This window comes from Melampsora larici-populina, assembly GCF_000204055.1.
Source record: "Melampsora larici-populina 98AG31 unplaced genomic scaffold MELLAscaffold_14, whole genome shotgun sequence".
Classification (NCBI taxonomy): Eukaryota; Fungi; Basidiomycota; class Pucciniomycetes; order Pucciniales; family Melampsoraceae; genus Melampsora; species Melampsora laricis-populina.
Window position 1 is genome coordinate 259,849 of NW_006768778.1, and position 19,281 is coordinate 279,129.

General features: G+C 40.1%; 4 protein-coding genes across 4 annotated transcripts; 2 read left to right on the top strand and 2 right to left on the bottom strand.

Annotated features, from left to right (window-relative positions):
- Positions 1-2,068: 2,068 nt before the first annotated feature.
- Positions 2,069-2,915, bottom strand: MELLADRAFT_85390 (uncharacterized protein; the record flags this gene model as incomplete). Its single annotated transcript, XM_007409098.1, has 2 exons — positions 2,069-2,134; positions 2,532-2,915. The coding sequence occupies 2 exons, from the start codon at positions 2,913-2,915 to the stop codon at positions 2,069-2,071; spliced, it is 450 nt and encodes a 149-aa protein (XP_007409160.1).
- Positions 2,916-10,944: 8,029 nt separating this feature from the next.
- Positions 10,945-11,918, bottom strand: MELLADRAFT_35435 (uncharacterized protein; the record flags this gene model as incomplete). The annotated part of the gene is made up of 3 exons (XM_007409097.1): positions 10,945-11,527; positions 11,615-11,737; positions 11,821-11,918. The coding sequence occupies 3 exons, from the start codon at positions 11,916-11,918 to the stop codon at positions 10,945-10,947; spliced, it is 804 nt and encodes a 267-aa protein (XP_007409159.1).
- An 857-nt stretch (positions 11,919-12,775) lies between these two features.
- MELLADRAFT_71607 (uncharacterized protein) lies at positions 12,776-14,131 on the top strand (the record flags this gene model as incomplete). The annotated part of the gene is made up of 1 exon (XM_007408841.1): positions 12,776-14,131. One exon carries the CDS (start codon positions 12,907-12,909, stop codon positions 13,249-13,251), a length of 345 nt encoding a protein of 114 aa, XP_007408903.1.
- Positions 14,132-15,803: 1,672 nt separating this feature from the next.
- On the top strand, positions 15,804-19,041 carry MELLADRAFT_85393 (uncharacterized protein; the record flags this gene model as incomplete). Its single annotated transcript, XM_007408842.1, has 7 exons — positions 15,804-15,963; positions 16,030-16,203; positions 16,276-16,594; positions 16,678-17,620; positions 17,691-17,936; positions 18,025-18,433; positions 18,509-19,041. The coding sequence occupies 7 exons, from the start codon at positions 15,804-15,806 to the stop codon at positions 19,039-19,041; spliced, it is 2,784 nt and encodes a 927-aa protein (XP_007408904.1).
- Positions 19,042-19,281: the final 240 nt, after the last annotated feature.

Sequence of the window (19,281 nt, forward strand, 5' to 3'; positions counted from 1 at the left end):
GTAGAGGTACCGAGGCGTTCGCTATATGTAGAGCTACCTTTTCGAAATTGTCCCAGGTCGTTTTGAAGTCTTCTTTGTTGACGAAAGAGTTGACGCTTGGTATCTGGGGGTTATTTTTCGGAAAAGATAGATCATTGATTGGTCTAAATGACCCGTCTCCATTCACCACTGCTCCTAATGGGCTAGAGCGAAAGAACTTATACTTTCGTGACATTTCTTCCTTGGTGTACGGACCATACATCCGACCTGCTTCGACTTCCTGCCTTATGTTCTTTTCTATGTCTTCTCTAGCCGAAAGAGCGGACTGGTGGTTGGGTGGGCAGAAAAATTGGAACCCTTCTATCGTGTGGTTAGGTATCCCTTGGTTGAATCCGTGCTTGAAACCGTCTAGTATGAATTGCAATCGTGGTAGTAGGTTATGTTTTTCTAATGCCTTCCTCCATTCTTTTATTTTCATGTTGCATTTTGTGCCTTTTGGCCATACAGGCTTTCTTGCCTCATCGTTTCCTTTTGTCTCCGCAGGAGTTCTCTTTCCTTCGGTTGTTGTCATCTCGGGTTTATGCTTGTGACTTTCTTTCCTACTTATTAAGGGTGCGGATCACACAAAGTTTTGTAAGCTCTTCTTGTTTTCGTAATCAATTATTAATATTATTCATTGCAGACATATATGGCATAAGGAGTGTGTAGATTTAAGACTGAAGCATGAGTGTATAAAAGGAACAAAGGAGTGACAAAAACTGGGAGAAAAGGAAAAGAGCTTCATTGTCGATTGGTAAATTAATCTCTGACATATCGGTTGTTAATCAAGAGGGATGTGGAAAAGACATAATAAATCCGAAACGTGTATGCAAAATTTGGAAGGAAAGATTGAACAGAGACAGTAATGAAAAGATCAGGGGGTTGTGGGGTGGGTCTGTGATGGAATAGGCGTTATATCTCTGTAATTTGCTTACCCCTCATTTCTACCGTTATGAAAACCGCCTCTTCCTCCTCTCCAACTACCTCTCCCACCTCTATTTGGTGCTCTATTGAATGAGCTAGGGCCTTGTTGAAGTGGTTGGTGGTTATTTTGGTAGGTTGAAGGGTTTACCGGTAACGGGTGGTTTAAATTCTTAGGTAATGGCTGAACCACTGTGGGTAGATGTGACGTTTGGTGAGTCGTCTGGTGGTTGCTTCTCTTCCCTCTTTTCCTTTTCAAAGGTTGACTTTCTTAATTCATTCTTGTAGATCTTAGGTTGCTATTTGTATGATTGGGATTGCTGAATGAAGTTTGTTCGAATCTTCATTAGCATATGAAGGTATGTATTATACAGAAGGATTCAATTTCTTACTTGTAAAGACCGGTCTCTGGATGACGGAACTCCATTCTCCCGCCTTTGGCGTACGGGTTTGAATCACCTCCATTTGCTTCGCCCGCTCTTAAAGACTTGTCTTTCGCTTGGTTTTTGTATTTCGTCATTAAGATACCGATGTCTTTCATTGGGGTCTTCCCTACTCTTTTAACGAACACTTGCGATCTACATAAAATGTCATACCTTAATGCTGTCATCCAGCATTCTGTAGAACGCCTGCTCATCACTAAATCAGTTATTGTTTTTTCTGTTAAGATTCACTTTACAATCTGGGTTGTGAGATGCTGCTTACTTTATGGTCTTCACGTTTTCTATGTGTAATTTCAATCTTTTTGCTAGCAATTTTTGACCATAGTATCCTGCCAAATATCTTCTAAATAAACTCATACATTCCGCCCATTCACCAAACGTTAATTTGTACTCTGAAGGTGCGTCCAGGCCTTTATTCGACTTGTTCTTCAAAGATGATGAATGATGATTCTTGTTGTATTCTTCTCTGTCTGCTCTGGCGAAAGTTTGGTCGAATACGGTTAATGGGATGGATGAATGTAAGTCCGTCATTTGGTCACTCCAGAAAGGTTGCAGTGCAACTAAATCTCCTGTCGGGACTGATCCTATCTCTATCTCTATCTCGACTTTCTTTTTGGATGACTTCGATTTGTTCTTCTTCTTCTTTAACTTCTTGTTCTTGGAACTTCTAGCTTTATCTTTCCCTTTCAATATCTTTTTGGATTTTGATTTCGACTTATGCTTCTTGTTTTTCTTGACTTTCTTACTCGAGTCTGTAACATAGAAGTGAGTTTCCCGTTAGAATTGTTTCACTCGTAAATTTATGGTGACTAAGGGTTGGTTCTAAGAAGAATAAAGCAGATCGTATTCTTTCTGGGATTTTTCATACTCTAGCTAGAAGCGAGCGATTAATACTCGAGTCCTCTGAAGTCTTATGACCAGGGCCATGAGTTGCTTTGATTTTTTTTTTCTTATTTCGAGTCCTCTGTGCATGTTATGCCAGGGCCAGGATGTTTCGTATGGTTGATAGAAGAGAATGAGTGATAGAATGGAATGAGTGATAGATGGGAGGGTTGATGTGTGTGGTAGGATTTGTGTAGCCGATGATATTGACATCGATGGAAATAATAAGAAGGAAATAGTTGGGGTAAATCTTCCAATGCTGCTTACGTTTTTTCTTCTCTTTCCTATGTCTTCTACCATCTTCTTCAGAAGAGGAGCTGGAGTTATTGCTTGATTCTGAAGAATCTGAATACGAAGGTGATCCTGAGGAGATCGAGTCAGTGCTTGAGCTTTCTGAGTCTGATTCGCTTGTTGACTGATTCGACTCTGATTCGCTCTCGTCTTCTTCTGAATCGGAGGATTGATCCGAGTTTGACTCTTCGCTTGAAGAACTTGAACTGCTTGAATCGCGAAAGTCGCCTGACAGACTTTCATCTTCGGATTCTGATTTCGACTCTTCTTCTGATTCAATTCTGTTTTCATCTTCATTTTCTGCATCAATCTGCATTTGCTGTGCTTGATTTGGGTCTTCTTCAACTTGTCTTTTGCCATCTTGATTCCTGTTGCTGGTGTTGCTGTTGTTTGGGTTCGAGTTGGTTACTCTCCCGGTGGGGTTCATCGATTCCCCCGATGAGTCAGAGTCGTCGCCTACATCCTTCTCTGGATCTGGAGGGAGGTTTTCACCGTCTAGGGATGAGGTTGTCGGTTCGTCGTTGATGTTGGCACTTGACTGGTTTTCGAGACCTTGTGCTCTTCTGTTAGCCCTGATAGCTCTGGACTCGGTAATCGCCATGTTGTTTACAGGTTAAGTACAGATGTAGTTAAGGTAGTGTCTCTGGGTGTTATTGTTAATTCAGAGTGAATGCGAAGTGATTGAAGTAAGGTAGATAGTAGTGATAAGTTTGTATAAGATTTGTTTGTATAAAATTCAAAAATAAAATAGATAACTATTTGGAGTATTAAAACTCTAGAATGGATTGTAGATTAGGAGATGGAAACTAAAGAGATGATGATAAATCAGTGAAATAAATAAATTGGACTAGAGAACAAAGTCAAATACGAATAGCTTGTTATACAACTCTTCTCTAGGACGTGATCTGAGGACAGCAGGAATTGAGCTGTGACTCATCCTCCTCTGAAGGTCATAGGTCCTAGATCATTTAACCTGATTGGGTTAGAGAGTTCTCTATAAGTTGTCTCTTTCCACATAATTTCACTTTCTAGGAATTGTATCTTCATAGAGAGCGCGCACTTTCTTTTCCATGGACCAGTCCCACGATGCGTGCCTTTCGTAGGAGGCAAACTTACCATGTCTGTTGGTGGCATATTTGTGATCAGAGCTAGAGGAATCATGAGCTGAGATTGGCTGGAGTGTTTGACCTGCATCCGGTAAGTCAGATCCGGATGAGTTGGGTGAAAGGGTGTGGGGATGAGTCAAACTTGATTTGGAAGCCGAGGTTGAGGGTGTTGGAGGATGATCTTGAGGGGGGTCTTTCTTTTTGACAATGGCTGTCTTGACGTACTTTGCAGTTGCTTGATGGCCCTCCACAAGCGGAGCCAAATTGTCAAAAAAGGGAAACGGTCAGCCCTTACATTGGGCATAGTCTTTAGACTTCCTGCTGTCCTTATCCTGAGAGGAAACGCAAGAAAATTAGTTAAATCAAAACAATATCAAGAAGAAAATGATAATAATAAAAACCTACCTTTCCATTTAGGATTGGATCCCAGACTTCATCTGGAAGAACAATGCATCCATCAGACCATCCTGCCCCACTAAGTTAGGAAAGGTGTTTATAGTCGTTATAAAGACCTCGTAACTACAGAGTTGATTTGATGGATAGATCAATGTTAGTAAAGCAAGCAGAAGATGTTGAAATGAGATTGAAAGAAAATAAAAGATGTGCTTACAGTGTACCACCTTGACTTGCAGTTGTCAGCTGTTTTGGGTAAGCTAGTTTTACCATTGATAAGCTTCTTTTCACTACCTTTAAGCTTTTCAACCGCAGCATTCCAGACTGGCACCTTGAATCCATGGGCACTGGTAGCATTTTGGGGCCCAATGGGTTTGCCATCCCCTGAGCAACGTTCATCAAGGAGGACATTGATTAGAACATGACTGTCCTCATTGTCCCATTTAGCAGAGTCCCACTTCTTCTTGTCAGGTTGGGTGGCAGGTTGGGTGGTAGGATTGATTGCAAGTTGGGTGGTAGGATTGGTGGCAGAGGGAGCTGTTCTGATGGCTCGTTTTGCCCAAGGTCTAGCTGGCTTTTTGTCGTTAGCCATTGAGAAAAACACTGAAATCATCAATGATAATCAGCTTGTGATGACAACCATGATTACATTGAAAGAAAAAAAACTCACTGTAGACAATAGTTGAATACTATGTAAAACAAACTCAAGGCTTGATCTAATAAAAAAGAATTGAAAGAACTAGAAAGAAGTTTCAGTTCCTGGGTAAAGGGATAGATAGGTCAATCAATGAATTGAGTGAGATTGTAGAGGGAGCAGAAGTTGAGAGACACGGTGGAATAGACTTGAACCTGCCAATCCCCAGCCACATGAACCGTGAGCTGGGGAGGTAGCAGCCTGAACCTGTCAGTGGCGCCTCTGAGCTCCCCAGCTGGAGCGATAGTGGTTATGACAACAAGGAAAAGAAAAGGAAACTCACTATAGGCAATGTAAATGAAATTTTGAGTCTTGAGCAAATAAAAATACAGCAATTATAAAAAGAACTTGGGATTGACCAATGTAAAGCTACTTGAGAATTGACCAAGTAAAATAACTAGCAGAATCTTGAGCAGATAAAAATAAGACAAATATAAAAGGAACTTGATGATTGACCAAGTAAAAGAAATTGAGACCTGATCAATTAAAATAATCAGCAGACCTAGTAAAATAACTTGAGACTTAGTAAAAAACTAGCAGACCGAGTGAAAGAATAGCTTGAGACTTGAACAAGTAGAATAACTTGAGACTTGGTAAAAAAACTAGTAGACCGAGTGAAAATAGCAGACTTGAACAAGTAAAATAGCTTGAGATTTGATAAAAAACTAGCAGACCAAGTAAAAATAGAAGGATAGCAGACTTGAACGAGTAAAATTACTTGAGACTTGACCAAGTAAAAAACTGACAGACTTGAGGAAATAAGAGGAGCAATAAAGAGCTGAAACAGATAGTTTCAATACAAAGAGATGATAGATGGAACAGTGAAATCAAGTAATGGGATGTCATGAAATCAAAGAGTGCTTGGAGAGAGTGGAAAAGAGACAAAAGGAAGCCTAGGTGGAAAGACTACCATATGTATCTGGAAATAGCTTATTGGTGGTGTGTGGGTAACAAGAAAAGGAGAATATGATGGATGAAAGGATGGGAGGTTGGGATTTGGGGATGGGGCACATCAAGATATTGGGGCAAGATACAGCAAAAAGGCTGTATCTTGATATGGACCAATATCTCAATGTGCCCCATCAGATATTGACCCCAGATTGTTGAAACAAACGCCGATCAGATTCCGGCTATCTGGTTGAGATTGGGCCGAGATACGATGTGGCCACATGTAATTTTTCTGGTGTAAATTTTGGCCACATCGTATCTGCTCGCAGTGTCTGAACAGGCCCTTATTAATCATCTCAGCCAGCCAGCCAATCACGCAAAGTTGTTGGCTTCTGGAGCAAAGACTAGTGTTGGTGGACTTAGTCTTGATGCTGAATGAAACGTACTTGCTGCTATAGTCAACAATATGCACAAAGATTGTCTTGGACTCACCAACACTTCTAGTCCAGAAAAGTTGAATCTCAATGGTGGTGAATTAGCAAAACAATGGACTTGTATCAAAAAAAGATACACTGATGCCAAGTAACATTGGAAGGGTACTGGTCAAGGATTGTGCAATAAAGACAAAGCTGATGGATTCATAAACCCCAACCATAAGAAAGAGGCTCAATGCCCAATGTACAACAAACTCTATTTGATGTAAAGCAGCAAACCAAACATCACAGCCTTATCCGTGATTTTTTTTCAAACCGCAATAACTCAGTCAATTTACATGATAAAGTTTAATAGACTATATATTCTTGATCTGTGAATACAGGAGCAGGTGCGTACAGATTTATGACATCATATGATGACATCGGAATTTTGGTGGTCAGACAGGCAAATGGCCCCACATGATATTATGTTGAAGTCTTTTTGAAATCTTTCTGAATCTTTCATGAATCTTTCATGGAGTTGGTGGTAGGCTCTGGCCTGCCAGAGCCTAGTAGATGGGGGCTGTGAATTGTTTGCTTTTATCATTTGTAAATAATTGAATGGTTTTGTTTTATATTTTACCATCATTTGTGAATGAAATGAAATATAACTGAATATGAGAGTCATCATAACTGCGAGATCAGCAAGAAAAACAAGTTTGATAATGATCTTATGATGAGCTGGTGAAAAAGAGTAAGAATTATGAGAAAGTTGAGTTATTTCTCAATGAAGGCTTTTGCTCAGTATAATGATCAATTTGGATTTGCAGTGCACTGTTGCAGTGAGGGGTGGGCGTGATGTGGTGGGGAGCAGCACCGGGGTGAATCTGATGAGATTCGGCTGCGGAAAATCCTTGGTCCAAAATTGTATTGTGTGCAAGGAAGTGCCTGGGAAATAATGTGTAAAATTGTAAATTTTGGGTAGAGCTTTATAATTCTGCACTCCAAGCACTTGCACTGCTTTTTGAGTGTAAAGGCTTTTGAATGCAAAAATGGATTTTGGCCCCTGAAAATACATATTTGCACTGATGGTTTTTACACTACAAATGGAGTGTTAAAATGTCAGGTGTAAAATTGTAAGTTGACAACAGTCCTTTCTAACTTAACCCAAGTCCAATTGTGCAAAAGCTCATGGTAACCCAAAGCCAAGGCACAAGGGACGTGCACATTAAAGAACATCTCTGGCGTGACCAATAGCCCCAAAAAGTGAAATCTGGGTCACTTTTGGATACAATCGATCCTATCTCAGTCAATATTACTTTGATCTTATTTCTGAAACTGGTTGGTATGAGTTCAGCATCTTGTACTTAACGTCTATTAGAAAAAAAAGAGAATCAAAATGTGCCAGCTCACAAGAATCCAGCTGGGAAACGAGTAACAAGTTTGTTCAAAGACATTACAGGGAGTCAATTGACCATCTCTCAAGCCTTTCTGAGGTCACACATAACAATCTTAGGGGTCACAATTCCAAATCTCAAAACAAGGAGCCTCAATGAATCAACACGATCATGAGCTCTGTTGAGATTCTGAAGAGGCCATTTCCTTCAGAGCTTGACAGAGCTCATCTGACTGTTTTTTTGGAAAAAACCCACTTGTGACTTGTGGTGGAAAAGCGAAGTTAAAAAATGCCCACCAAAAGGAGGCTATTAGTCACGCAAAGATTGTTGTTTAATATGCAAGCCCCCTGTGCCAGGGGCGGACGAGTCCGAGAAAAATCACCTGGCACAGTGGGCTTGTTGTTAAGCTAGCTCATTTAGCTTTTTACACTCAATTAATTACACATCAATTACGGTACTCAAAACCACTAGGTCCGTGCTACCTTTCTTGAAAACCTGCTTTCAAAATGTTGTTTTTTGGAGAAAATGAACCGTACAGAGCTCCAAAAAAAGTTCCAGAGAATTCCCAGGAATTACCCTGCAAAAAGATCAACTTTGAGTCTATGTTTTTCACATTTTTTGAAAAAGGTGGCTTGAACCTAGTGGTTTTGAGTACCATAAATGATTACACTCCAAAATTTTGGCCGGATTGAGTGTAAAATTGTGATTCACCCCCATGTAAGTTGATTTTTACACTCAACAACTTACACTCAATATTGAGTGTAAATTCCATTGAGTGTAAAAATCTATTGACCCATTGTTATCTAATTAATCATTTTAGTCGTTTTTATGGCGGTTTTTTGGTTTAATTATGATATTGATTTGGTTGTGTTTGATATATATATTTTTATTAAAGGTTATTTTATGAAGAAGTTTTTGTTAAACATTTATTATCTTATAGTGATAGTTTTGTTGTTCAGTTCCTCACGTTTTCTTTTTAAAGTGTTCCTCTGTCCGTGGGGTGTTAGGGTTTTTAGGAATGTGAAATTTACCATCCCTTGGTTACATATCAAGGGACTTTTAGCCACACACATTCTAACTGTTTTCATTTCACTTGTTTGTGAGTGTTACAGCTATTCCATTATATGTTGGACATTGAGAAAAAAAAGAAAGTTTTTTGCTACCCAAAAAAGATTAAACCTCAAGATTCACCACTGAAAACAAAAAAATACAGTGTTTGCTGTGTTAAATCCGGTTAAAAATACAAGCTGTAACTTTTTCCATTTTTTCTCAAGGACCAACATATAACAAAATAGCAGTACTGGATTCAAAACATTTCAATTTACAAGAAGCTAAGGGCCCGTTCGGCTGGATTTCGAAATAATCGTTACCCAAAAACGATTTTTCGATCTGCCCCTTGAAAAAGGGGCAGATTGAAATACCGAATTTCGGCTTTTTCGTTTACCGAACAGTTGACCAAATTGGTCAACGAAAGATCGAAATAATCGTCGTTGACCATTTGATCAGCGTTCAACTGTTTGGTAAACAAGAAATGAAACCATTTTTTCAAACGAAACTTGATTGAAACTTGAAAATCAATCGTTTCGTTTCGTTTTCGTTTTCTTTTTCGTTTCCACTCATCCACTCATCCACTCATCCATCCATCTAGGTCATCAACGACCAAACTCTTCATTTTTTTTGTATCATCGTAACATTTCACATCACGCCATTTAAAACATCATGGAGCATCGTCCACGTGCTTCAATTCAATCTCTCACACCTGAGAAACGTGCCAAACATCAAAAGCTGCTCAAACTACAATTTCTTAAACAGCTCCTTGCTGTTCAACAACAGTGTCGATCAGCCGTGAGAACCTCAATCATCAACAAGTCATCTTCGTCGTCCCATTCAGCCTTGACTCTGGAGGTCTTTGGCGTTTCGGTGATTGGCGGAGGGTTCGGAACGGTAGATGGCAACAAGGTCGGTTCAATACAAGATGGAAGAACTCGTTGATCTCGAATTGCTCTAGGAGCACGTGGTCGAGCGGCGGTACCCATAGGTTGAAGATAGTAAAGATAATAAAGTAAAGAAAGCTTGAAACGAGATACTAAAGTAAAGATAGTTTGAAACGACGATAGCAGGACGGTGAAATAACTTAAACGACGATAGGAAAATGGTGAGTTAGGTTGAAGATAGTAAAGATACTAAAGTAAAGATAGCTTGAAACGACGATAGGAAGATGGTGAGTTAGGTTGAAGATAGTAAAGATAGTAAAGATAGCTTGGATAGCTTGGAAGGACGACAATAGGAGTGAATGTCTTGAAAAGAAGACGATAAGATGGGATAGATGGTAGAAGAAGACCCTGACGAAGGTCCTCATTGGAGACTGGCAATGTAAGAGATAGAAGAGAGATGGAGAGAGTTGTGATCAATGAAACGGGATAGAAAAGAAGAGTGAAGGAAATAAAAGGGTGGGTGAAGGAAACGAAAGGGTGGGTGTTTCATGACGGAGATGGAAGTTGATTGAGGGGCAAATACGATATTTGGATCTGAAAAACACCCTTGAGGCTGTTTTTCAGATCGGATCGGTATTTGACCAAATACCGTATTTGGGCTTTGATCAAATACGGTTTCCGAACACCGGTGTATTTGGCCAAACCCAAATACGTATTTGACCCAAATATCGTATTTGGCTTTGGTGGGGTATTTGGCCAAATACGATATTTGGAACCCAGCCGAACGGGCCCTAAGTCATACCATACTTTCTCCCCTTCCTATCCTGAATTCACAAACACTTTGTAGATGATTTGAACTCCAGAAGTCTTCCATCAATATTCTTGACCCCAAAAAACTCTTCTTTCTATTCAAAGTTTGTTATTCTCAAGCATTGCAATCACCTAGATAACATCCGAGCTCGTACCAATTGGAAAATCCATCCTTGAGTTCAAACCTAATGTTTGAACCAAAAACTGGTTTTGCGTCATCGTTGTTCTACAAAAACAAAATTCATTCAAAACCATGTCAAATCAAAATACAATATGGGCAACACATTTTCTGAAGGACTCAGATGTTCAACTCTGTTTCTCCAAAAGCGGGACTTTTCCGATCTCACAATGATCAAATCAACCATAAACCATAACTCCAATGATCATGACGTAGACTTCAAGGCCTGATTCTTATCAAGCTGTTCGTAAATACTCATCAGAAGGTATCTCGCAGGAGAGGAACGTTGGAAAATCGAAGCAAGTCTTTCGGTCATTGGTAGACATCATCTTCAAGTCATGATATATATTTACTTTTACGTTCATGATCCAATGAAGATTGCAAAAACAAAGTAGAGAAACACGATCATCGCTTAAACATGATATCCAATTGCATCGACTATTCATATAAAAGTTCTAAGGTATGAGCTTCAACTTAAGATGTCCACCATTTACAAATGAAGTTGAAGTTAAACTCCAGCATCAATCTCATCGCGCTATTGTTTTAGATTGATCGATGCGTTGAGTATCCACTCAATCATTCAGAAACAGCTGTTTCAGTCGAAATCGTCGATAACCTTCGTTTCTTTCTTTGACTCTTCTCATCGACTGCTTGCCTTTTCTTTTCTTCTGCACCTTTCTTCGTTTCCACTTCATCTTGAGATGGATCTAATCCAAATCGACCAAATTGATCTGTAGTTAATGCAGCTAACCAAACTGGTAGACTAGTACTAGTACCTGTCTTGAGATGAAGACCTTGAACATTTGTCCATCCACCTAATGGAATTCGTTTACCAACTTGATCAATGACCTTTTGAAGATTTTCTTTCACTTCAGTTTCGTTATGTCGACTTAAATCGGCAATCTTGATCGAAACACAAGTTCCTGTACTCAATCGTAAATAGGTGCTAGAAATTCCTCGCTCCAGTTCTGCCTTGACCTTATTCGGTTCGGTGATGTTGACAGGGACTGGAAGCTTCTTAGTTTGAAAGAACTTGCTCCCCAAGAGCTTCGGTAGCATCGGAATCACTCGTGCATCAGCCAGAAATAAACCGTGAGAGTTCATAAGCTGGCGTCGAGCTTCGAATGAGGCGTGTTTTCCTTTCAGTTTTTCGACACCACTGTTCGAAAGAGATTCCTTTAATACTCAGATCACACGAGATGGCTAGTTTCTTGGGGAAGTGATTCAGAATATCAAGGTGACTTACACTACTTTGGAAATGAATGTGATCTTCCTCTCTTCTAGCAAAGCTTTATATTCACTTTGAGGATCTTTGACGATAAGGCATACTGGAGTGGATTTCGGATCAAGTAGCGGATGGTCTAGTGCACTATTAGAATGATCAACATCGCAGCGCAAAAGAGTAGTCAATAAACTGCGATGCCAAATACATCTGGTGAGAATGAAACTGACATTCTGATAGGTTTATGTTTATCCTTATTGGGAATTCGCTTCAATGTGATGACAAGACTTATAAATTGATCATTCGATCCAACATCATCCGCAAACATTTTTCCATCATCGAGATTTCGCTTCATAGTCTTATTGGAATACTCAATCAAGGTCTTGATCGCTAAAGTGAGCTGTTCGGGTTTAATTATAGGTGACTCGTAGGTAGGTCTGAAGCTAACTTCTGTGGTAACTTTTTCATTAGATGATTTAGCAGTTGATGGTAATTTTTCGGGTCGAGAAGATTCAGATTGCTTTTTCGAGGACGAATTGGATTTCTCTTTGTTTTTCGGTTGTACGGCTTCCTCCTTCGAAACTTTTTTCTGAGAATCTTGATCTTCTTTAGTCACCTTTGGGGACTCTTTAGATTTCTTGTCATTAGCCTTTGAAGGGGTTTCATCCAGAGAGGAATTGGGTTTCGAAGGTTTGGAATTCTTTCGTTGACGTGGCTTTGACTTTGAAGCAGATCCAGCGTCTTGAGGGGTTGGTTCGATTAAAGATTGCTTTGGTACTTCATCATCTTGCTGATCTACTTTCTTCGACTCAGCATTTGACTTGCTTTTCTTCTTTTTCGATTCAGTGTTGGTTTGATCAGGTTTTGGAGTGACAGAAGCTTCAGTTTGAGCGTTAGATGATCGTCTTTTTTGAGCTCCCATGTTGAATGTTGAAGTGATGATCAAATCTGAATGAGAAGTTGACTTGGATTGTTTTTCAAAATCGTCAACAGTCTGAAGGAAGTTTTTTGATATTTTTTAAATTTGGCTCGACCACAGCACTGGGTACGCAGCACAGCTACTGTTACACTAGTGACTGTAATATGCTTATCTGAGGAGGGCGCATACCGATACAAGGCTCATGGGAACAAGTGAAAGTCAAACTGATCAAGAACTCATCTACAAACGCGCTTCGATCTTTCAAATTCTGAGGCCAACGCCACAGATTCATTCGGTTCAACATGGTACGTAATCAAACTCTTTTCTTCAAGATGAACGAACAAATATCCGTGTCTGATGTCATGAGTCCATCTAACAGGCTCCCAAGCAAAGCAAGATGTTGGCACTTATCAACTATCGGTTACGAGTGACGTTGAACGATTCTCGAACTCTGACCGGACAGATGCTTGCCTTCGATCGTCACTTGAATTTAGTTTTAGCTGATTGTGAAGAGTTTCGATTCATCAAACAAAAGAAACGTAAAGGTCTCTCCACCGGACCGACACCTGACGAAAGCGAAGAATTGGAGATGAAGAGAGCTTTGGGACTCGTCATCTTACGTGGTGAAACTATTGTCAGTTTAAGTGTGGAAGGTCCACCTCCAGCGGTTGCAGACGAAAAAGGTCCCATGGTAAGCAAGGCATTCCAAAGAGTAGCACATTTTGAGCTTGATAGTCCTTGACGGTCGTTTCGAATCCTTCGATAGCTGGCTCCTGGACGTGGTACAGGTCTTCCTGCAGGACGTGGTGTCGGTTTGGCTCCTCCATGTGAGCATACATACTTCATTCACGTTGGAGACTCGTATTGATTTCCTCTACTACAGCCGGAGTGCCTCCACCTATGATGCGAGGGCAGCCCATGCCCTTTTCCCGCCCCGGTGGACCTCCTGGAGCTCCTCCTGGGCTCGGTATGCCACCTCCTGGTAAGTTTAGTTCATTTGAAACTCTTGAACTATACTCATCTCGTTCATAATGTCTGCAGGTTTCAATCCAGGGCCTGGTGGATATATGGGCGGCCCTCCACCTGGGTTTGGTGCTCAAGGACAAGGACCACCACCCGGATTCCCCTCTGGTCAACAGTTTCCTGGTCCCCCTGGGTGCGTACCCTACGTAGCTCTGAAACCTTTGCCAACAGCGATTGACTGAAATTTCGTCTACAGTTTTATGCCTCCACGGTAAATGCTAGATACCACCGCCAAGACTGCAAAGGTCAGGATTACCACCTATTTTCTGCGATGGGGATCACTCAAGAAAATAGGATGCGAGTATGTCTCGATGTCTCATAATGGGGTACCTACGGTCAAACGTTCGAGGTCCACAAAAAATATAAAAAGGTTGTTTCACAAGTAGATAGATGTACGAGAGTGTCGGATGGGATGTCGTGTTGACCATAAAAGCCACGTTTCAATTTTGTTATGGATTCAACGTCAAAAATGTGCGCTCGGTTTGTCTTTGTGACAAATCCTACATGCGCAGTCAAGAAATCCGCACTGTAAACCATGGCGAAAGGCCGCGAAACATGTAGATGGAAAGCTCATTTGTTTAAGGTTGCCTTTTTGACTTGTTCGACATTGTCACGCGATGGTGAGATTGAGTCGAGTTTCAAAGTTGATAACTGTTTGAGTTATGGTATCTTATGAGATGAATCACTGCGACAACGAAGGGCCAGAGGAACCATAAGATCTCGGCGCTGGGCCGGGTATATTTGGTGGAGATACGATCCGGTTTTCCTTTCCTCGGAGTGTGATCAGCTTGACGCATGCCTTTCTTATGTAACTGTGCTTCATCATGAACAAGAACATGTTTCACCCCTGCTATCATTAAGCAGGGTGTCTGTTAAGGTGAATTCGCAGAATGCCTCTGATCAGCTATGAAGGAGTTCATCACGAACATATTTCACAATACGGCCGGCACCCCGCAATCAAACCCCCGGAGACTTTGAAACTATGGTTGAGAAGACTTGAATTGAGCCCTGACTCCTAAGCTCAAGTCAGAATCACTTTTAGCGCCGCATATGGGAAGCGTAGTAATGCTTCTCTCGCTGTTAAAATGAATTCAACTTTGAAATTGAAAGCTGGAGAAGGAAGTCTTTATTGAAAGTGATCTATCTGGATTTTGAGGTGCTTGGTGTGGCAAAAGTGAATTGCATAGTAGAAGCTTGATATATAGCGCAGTGGGACGAGAGTTCTGTATTCAATTGATGATTTACAATAAAATTATCATGAGATCTTGTATGCATCAAAGTTTCTTGTTTGAAAACACGAACAGTGAAATTGCAGTTTGATTTTGTTCAAGGAAGACTGGGTCCGCTTTGTCTTTGATGAGTATGACTACACCATCTTCATACATACTTATTAGATTCATGAAACTACGAAGTGATTGAACTAAAATTAAAAAGCTCATCTTGTTGAAGTTGAAGTTGGATTGAGATTGAGATTGAAGTTTAAGTTTTTAGAGTTTTCAAAAGATTTCCTTTCTTTTTCCACTGCCAGTCTGCACCTCATCACTTGACCTGATTGGTTAATCAACTTGAAGGTCTTCTTCATTCTGAAATGTTGATTTGAAATTGTATTAGTAATATCACTCTCATCTTGAAGTGGGTTTGATTGCTTCACTTCTCACTTTCTACTTTGTCTTTCTTCACTACAATCTAGTCTTCCAAAGACCATCCATCAAGCGGGATACATACAATCAATTTCTCAACATCAGCATTTTGGTCAGTAAGTGCTCATCACACCATACATTAGATTCCAGATTCAATACTTTCTTATCATCATCCTATAGAACTTCCGGACCAATCCCGAGAGGCATATATAGACTCTTGATTTCCCCAAGTTCAGCAAGAAATTAAGTTCGATTGGTTGAAATCAACAAAAGCCTACCGCGCATTTGATCGAGCCTGAGTTCTCATCTTCCCAATCCTTCTGCGTCCACTCGATTTCTTCACCTACACATACTTGATTCCCATTCAGGTTCAAGACTTTCTATATCATCTATATCAACAAGAATTTGATTTCCTTCTCGACTGATTGCCCTACTTCCCTGCTTGGGGTTTGATTACTTAGCCCAAAAGCTTACCCACGGGCCACTCTCGACGATCTTCTTGATTGTTAATTTGGGCACAGGGTTACTTATGATATTTCCACTGCTTGGTTACTCCATTTAAAACTCCCAATTTTATATAGCTGTGCTCATTTTTGTGTGCCTTCTTCCGTGCTATTTGTAGTACATCCTAATGGCATCTAACAATATTTCTGTCGAACGTTGTTGGTCTACACCCTCGACCTCAACGTCCAACATTAACAAGGATCTTCAGAATACCAACTTCAATCCGAATGTTAATCTTCATTCAAAAAGTGACACTTCTGCTAGGATAAGCCTAGCATGCTTGACTTGTCGGTGCGAATTCCTTCCCTTTAACGATGTTTGACTTTTCTAGCATAGCCGTTGGTAGCACCTAGTACCTACTGAATTCGTCAATCATGTTTCTGTCTTTTATTCCTCGTCTGACGTCTCTGATTCTACCGGATGGCTTGACGGATTGCCTTGTTCTTCTTTGTTCTGCAGCTCTCGTAAGGTGCGTTGTAACGGCAAATCACCATGTGCTTCATGCGTCTCTTCAAACCGGGAATGTAGTACGTTTTTAGAATATTCACTTAATTGTGATTGTAATGCCTCATTAAAATCACCCGCTCTATCCAAAACAGTTTTCGATCAAGCAAAAACAAAACGTAAGAGAAAGGCCCGCGTAGTTGAACATCAGAATCTCAAGCCGGATCGACCACCTAGCGCAACATTCCAACCCCACACAATTTCTCCCGATTCAAGAAGAAATTGCTTCCCGCCTCTTCTTTCCTCTCCATTAAACCCTACGTCTGATTCTACTCGACATGACAGTGAACAATCGACCGCTCGAAATCCGCTCACTTTGCATCAAAACTCGTTAGACACTCATCTCAACTTCACTAGCTCACCTCGTTGTTCATCTGAAGATGATATCTCAACCCAGTCCTCGCCCCCTACGAGGTTCGTATGTTTAATTTATGAAACCTATCCTCATCCTCTAGTGTTGCTCAATTTTCTCATATGACTCGTTTGTTTTCTGAGAGTAGAATTCCATACTTTCGATTTTTGGGACCAACAGCTATTGCGCCCGGTGCGCCCTTTAGAGAAATCAGCATGAAGTTAGTTAGTCACCAAGCAAATGAAAACATGTCTGGATTTGATCGAATGGTCAATACAAATCTAGCACCAATCTCATCAAACTCAAAATCGCGTCTCTCCAATAGTATGAGTCTCTCAGACCCAACTACCATCTCACAACAAGACTTCTGTAAACATGTGGAAGTATTCTATGATCACATGGGATCATTTATCTCTTATATCAACAAAGAGGATTTATTGATCAGTTTATATCAAGGAAAGATTAGTGAAGCTTTGAAATTAGCTATTTCTGCTTTAGCAGAATGTATTCAACCCTCATCTACCATCTTAGACTATACAGAGCTTTGGTCACAAAGAGCCAAATCATTAGTAATCCCACATTTATCTCTACCAAGTCTAGATACTACTTATACTTTACTTTTATTAGCTTATCTTGAATTTTCCAGAGATAAAGATTCAGGACTTTGGATGTGGAGTGGATTGGCCTTTCGAATGGCTATTGATCTTGGACTCTATAAATCTACGACAAGTGGATTATCAACTTCATATGACCGTAAAACAGTTACATGGGATGAATCAGAATTAAGAATGAGAGAAAGTATCTTTTGGAGCTGTTACCATCTTGATAGATTGATTTCTTCTGGTACAGGACGAGTAGCAACTTTTTTGGATTCAGAAGTAGAAATTGATTTACCACCAACTATAGCTATTCCAGAAAATTCTAAAATAATATCAGATGAACCACTCTTAGCCCCATTCCATTATTTAACTCGAATCTTGATACTATTGGGAAAAATCTCTGATGCTTTCAATCGAAGTAAATTAAAAGATAGATCCACAAGAGAAAGCCACGCAGAAGTATTACAAACATTTAGGGTGATTACTCCAGTTACAACATTTTTTCTTTGTTCGAGCAATGTCAATTCCACTGATTCTCCTTGATGCTTGATACAAACAGCTTGAACTACACGAATTCCATGCTAGTTTGCCACCGATCTTACATTTCACGGTTGATAACGCACGCAGATATATCAATGCAAAACACGGTCAAGCCTTCCTACTTACTCATCTATGGTTTCATACCTTGGTTATCATCACTCACACTGCCAATGTCGGTCCCGCGTGGAGTTGTCTGGATGTCGGACCGGTGGACCCAATGATGCTTGAATGGAGTCGAGGCAGTGTTCGAACCATTAGCGATATGGTAAGAGAATCTATTTAAGCAACCTGTTACGATGATCATATGACTATTCTTTTAAAAATTGTGAACTGATCCTTCAGCTTACCAACAGCTCGCCTTTGGAAACCTTTTCGATCCTGACATCTTCTTGAGCGTGCCTTTTGCGAGTCAGCCGATCATGATCGCAGCATGCGCGAGTATACCAAACAAATTATCGCATGATCCAAATGGATCTCTAGAGAACGATTCATCTTTGAATGTATCAATCACTCCATCAGACCTGAGAAATTTCGATATCTGCGCAACTGCTCTGCGTAATATGCAACCACGTTGGCGTGGTGTTAGTTGGCTCGTTTCTACATTGAATAGTAGAGCGAGTTATGAAACAGATGTGGATCTTTCTACAACTGGTGGTGCAGAAGTCAGTACTTGTGATAATAGTTTAATGAATAAATTGGTCGAGAAAAGTAGCGACGTTTTACGACTTTCGAGGATTCGTCATGAAGCACTTGTTCCGCATCGTAAGTCATATCCTATTTCAAAAAAGTGGTAACATTTGAAGTGTATAAAGGATTGAGTTTGTTTGTATGGCACAGTTGTTGGGCTCACCGCCTCTGGTACTTTTCACGAGCCAGCTAGTGGTCGACTTTCACTTCTTCATCAAGCAAAACCGTTCACTACTACTCCAATTGAATGTCCAGATCTTTCACAACCCATCTTCTCGAATGCCCCATCAGGATGTTCTTCAATGTCAATGAATAATAACACTTCTGATAGATCTGGTTGTGCCGATTCTCCTACCAAGTCACATCCATCTCCATCCGTTCCTGTAATTGATTATCAAATAGGTACACCCTTCGACTTATCGTCAATGCCGATTGATCCCGACTCTTTAACTTCACTCTCATCGCCTACTTCTTCTCGATCAATACGTCACATCAATCAAAACTTAATCAACGATTACGAATCTGATCAAACTTCTCAAATCCCTTCGAATCATAATGAAATCGGAGCTAATTTAAGATTTGAATTAATTGAAGGAAATCATCAACCTAGTTTAACAAAAGAATTTTTAGAAGAACTTTTTAGTGGAGAAGTGGGAGTTTGGTCAAGTTTTAAAAAACGATAAACTTTTCTTTTCTTAAACCTTACTCTTTTTTTTCCTGCGCACATTTTTTTCTTCTTCTTCATAATCTCAAATCATCTTATTTATCTAAACCGAATATTCCACTTCTAATTTGATTTATTTATTGACTCAAACCTTATTCAAAGATACTGACATGATCATATCTTCTCTTGATGTAAAAAATCGCCAATCCAATTTTTTTTGTTGATTTTCTCTTTCTTGCAAAATTTCCATCTATATACT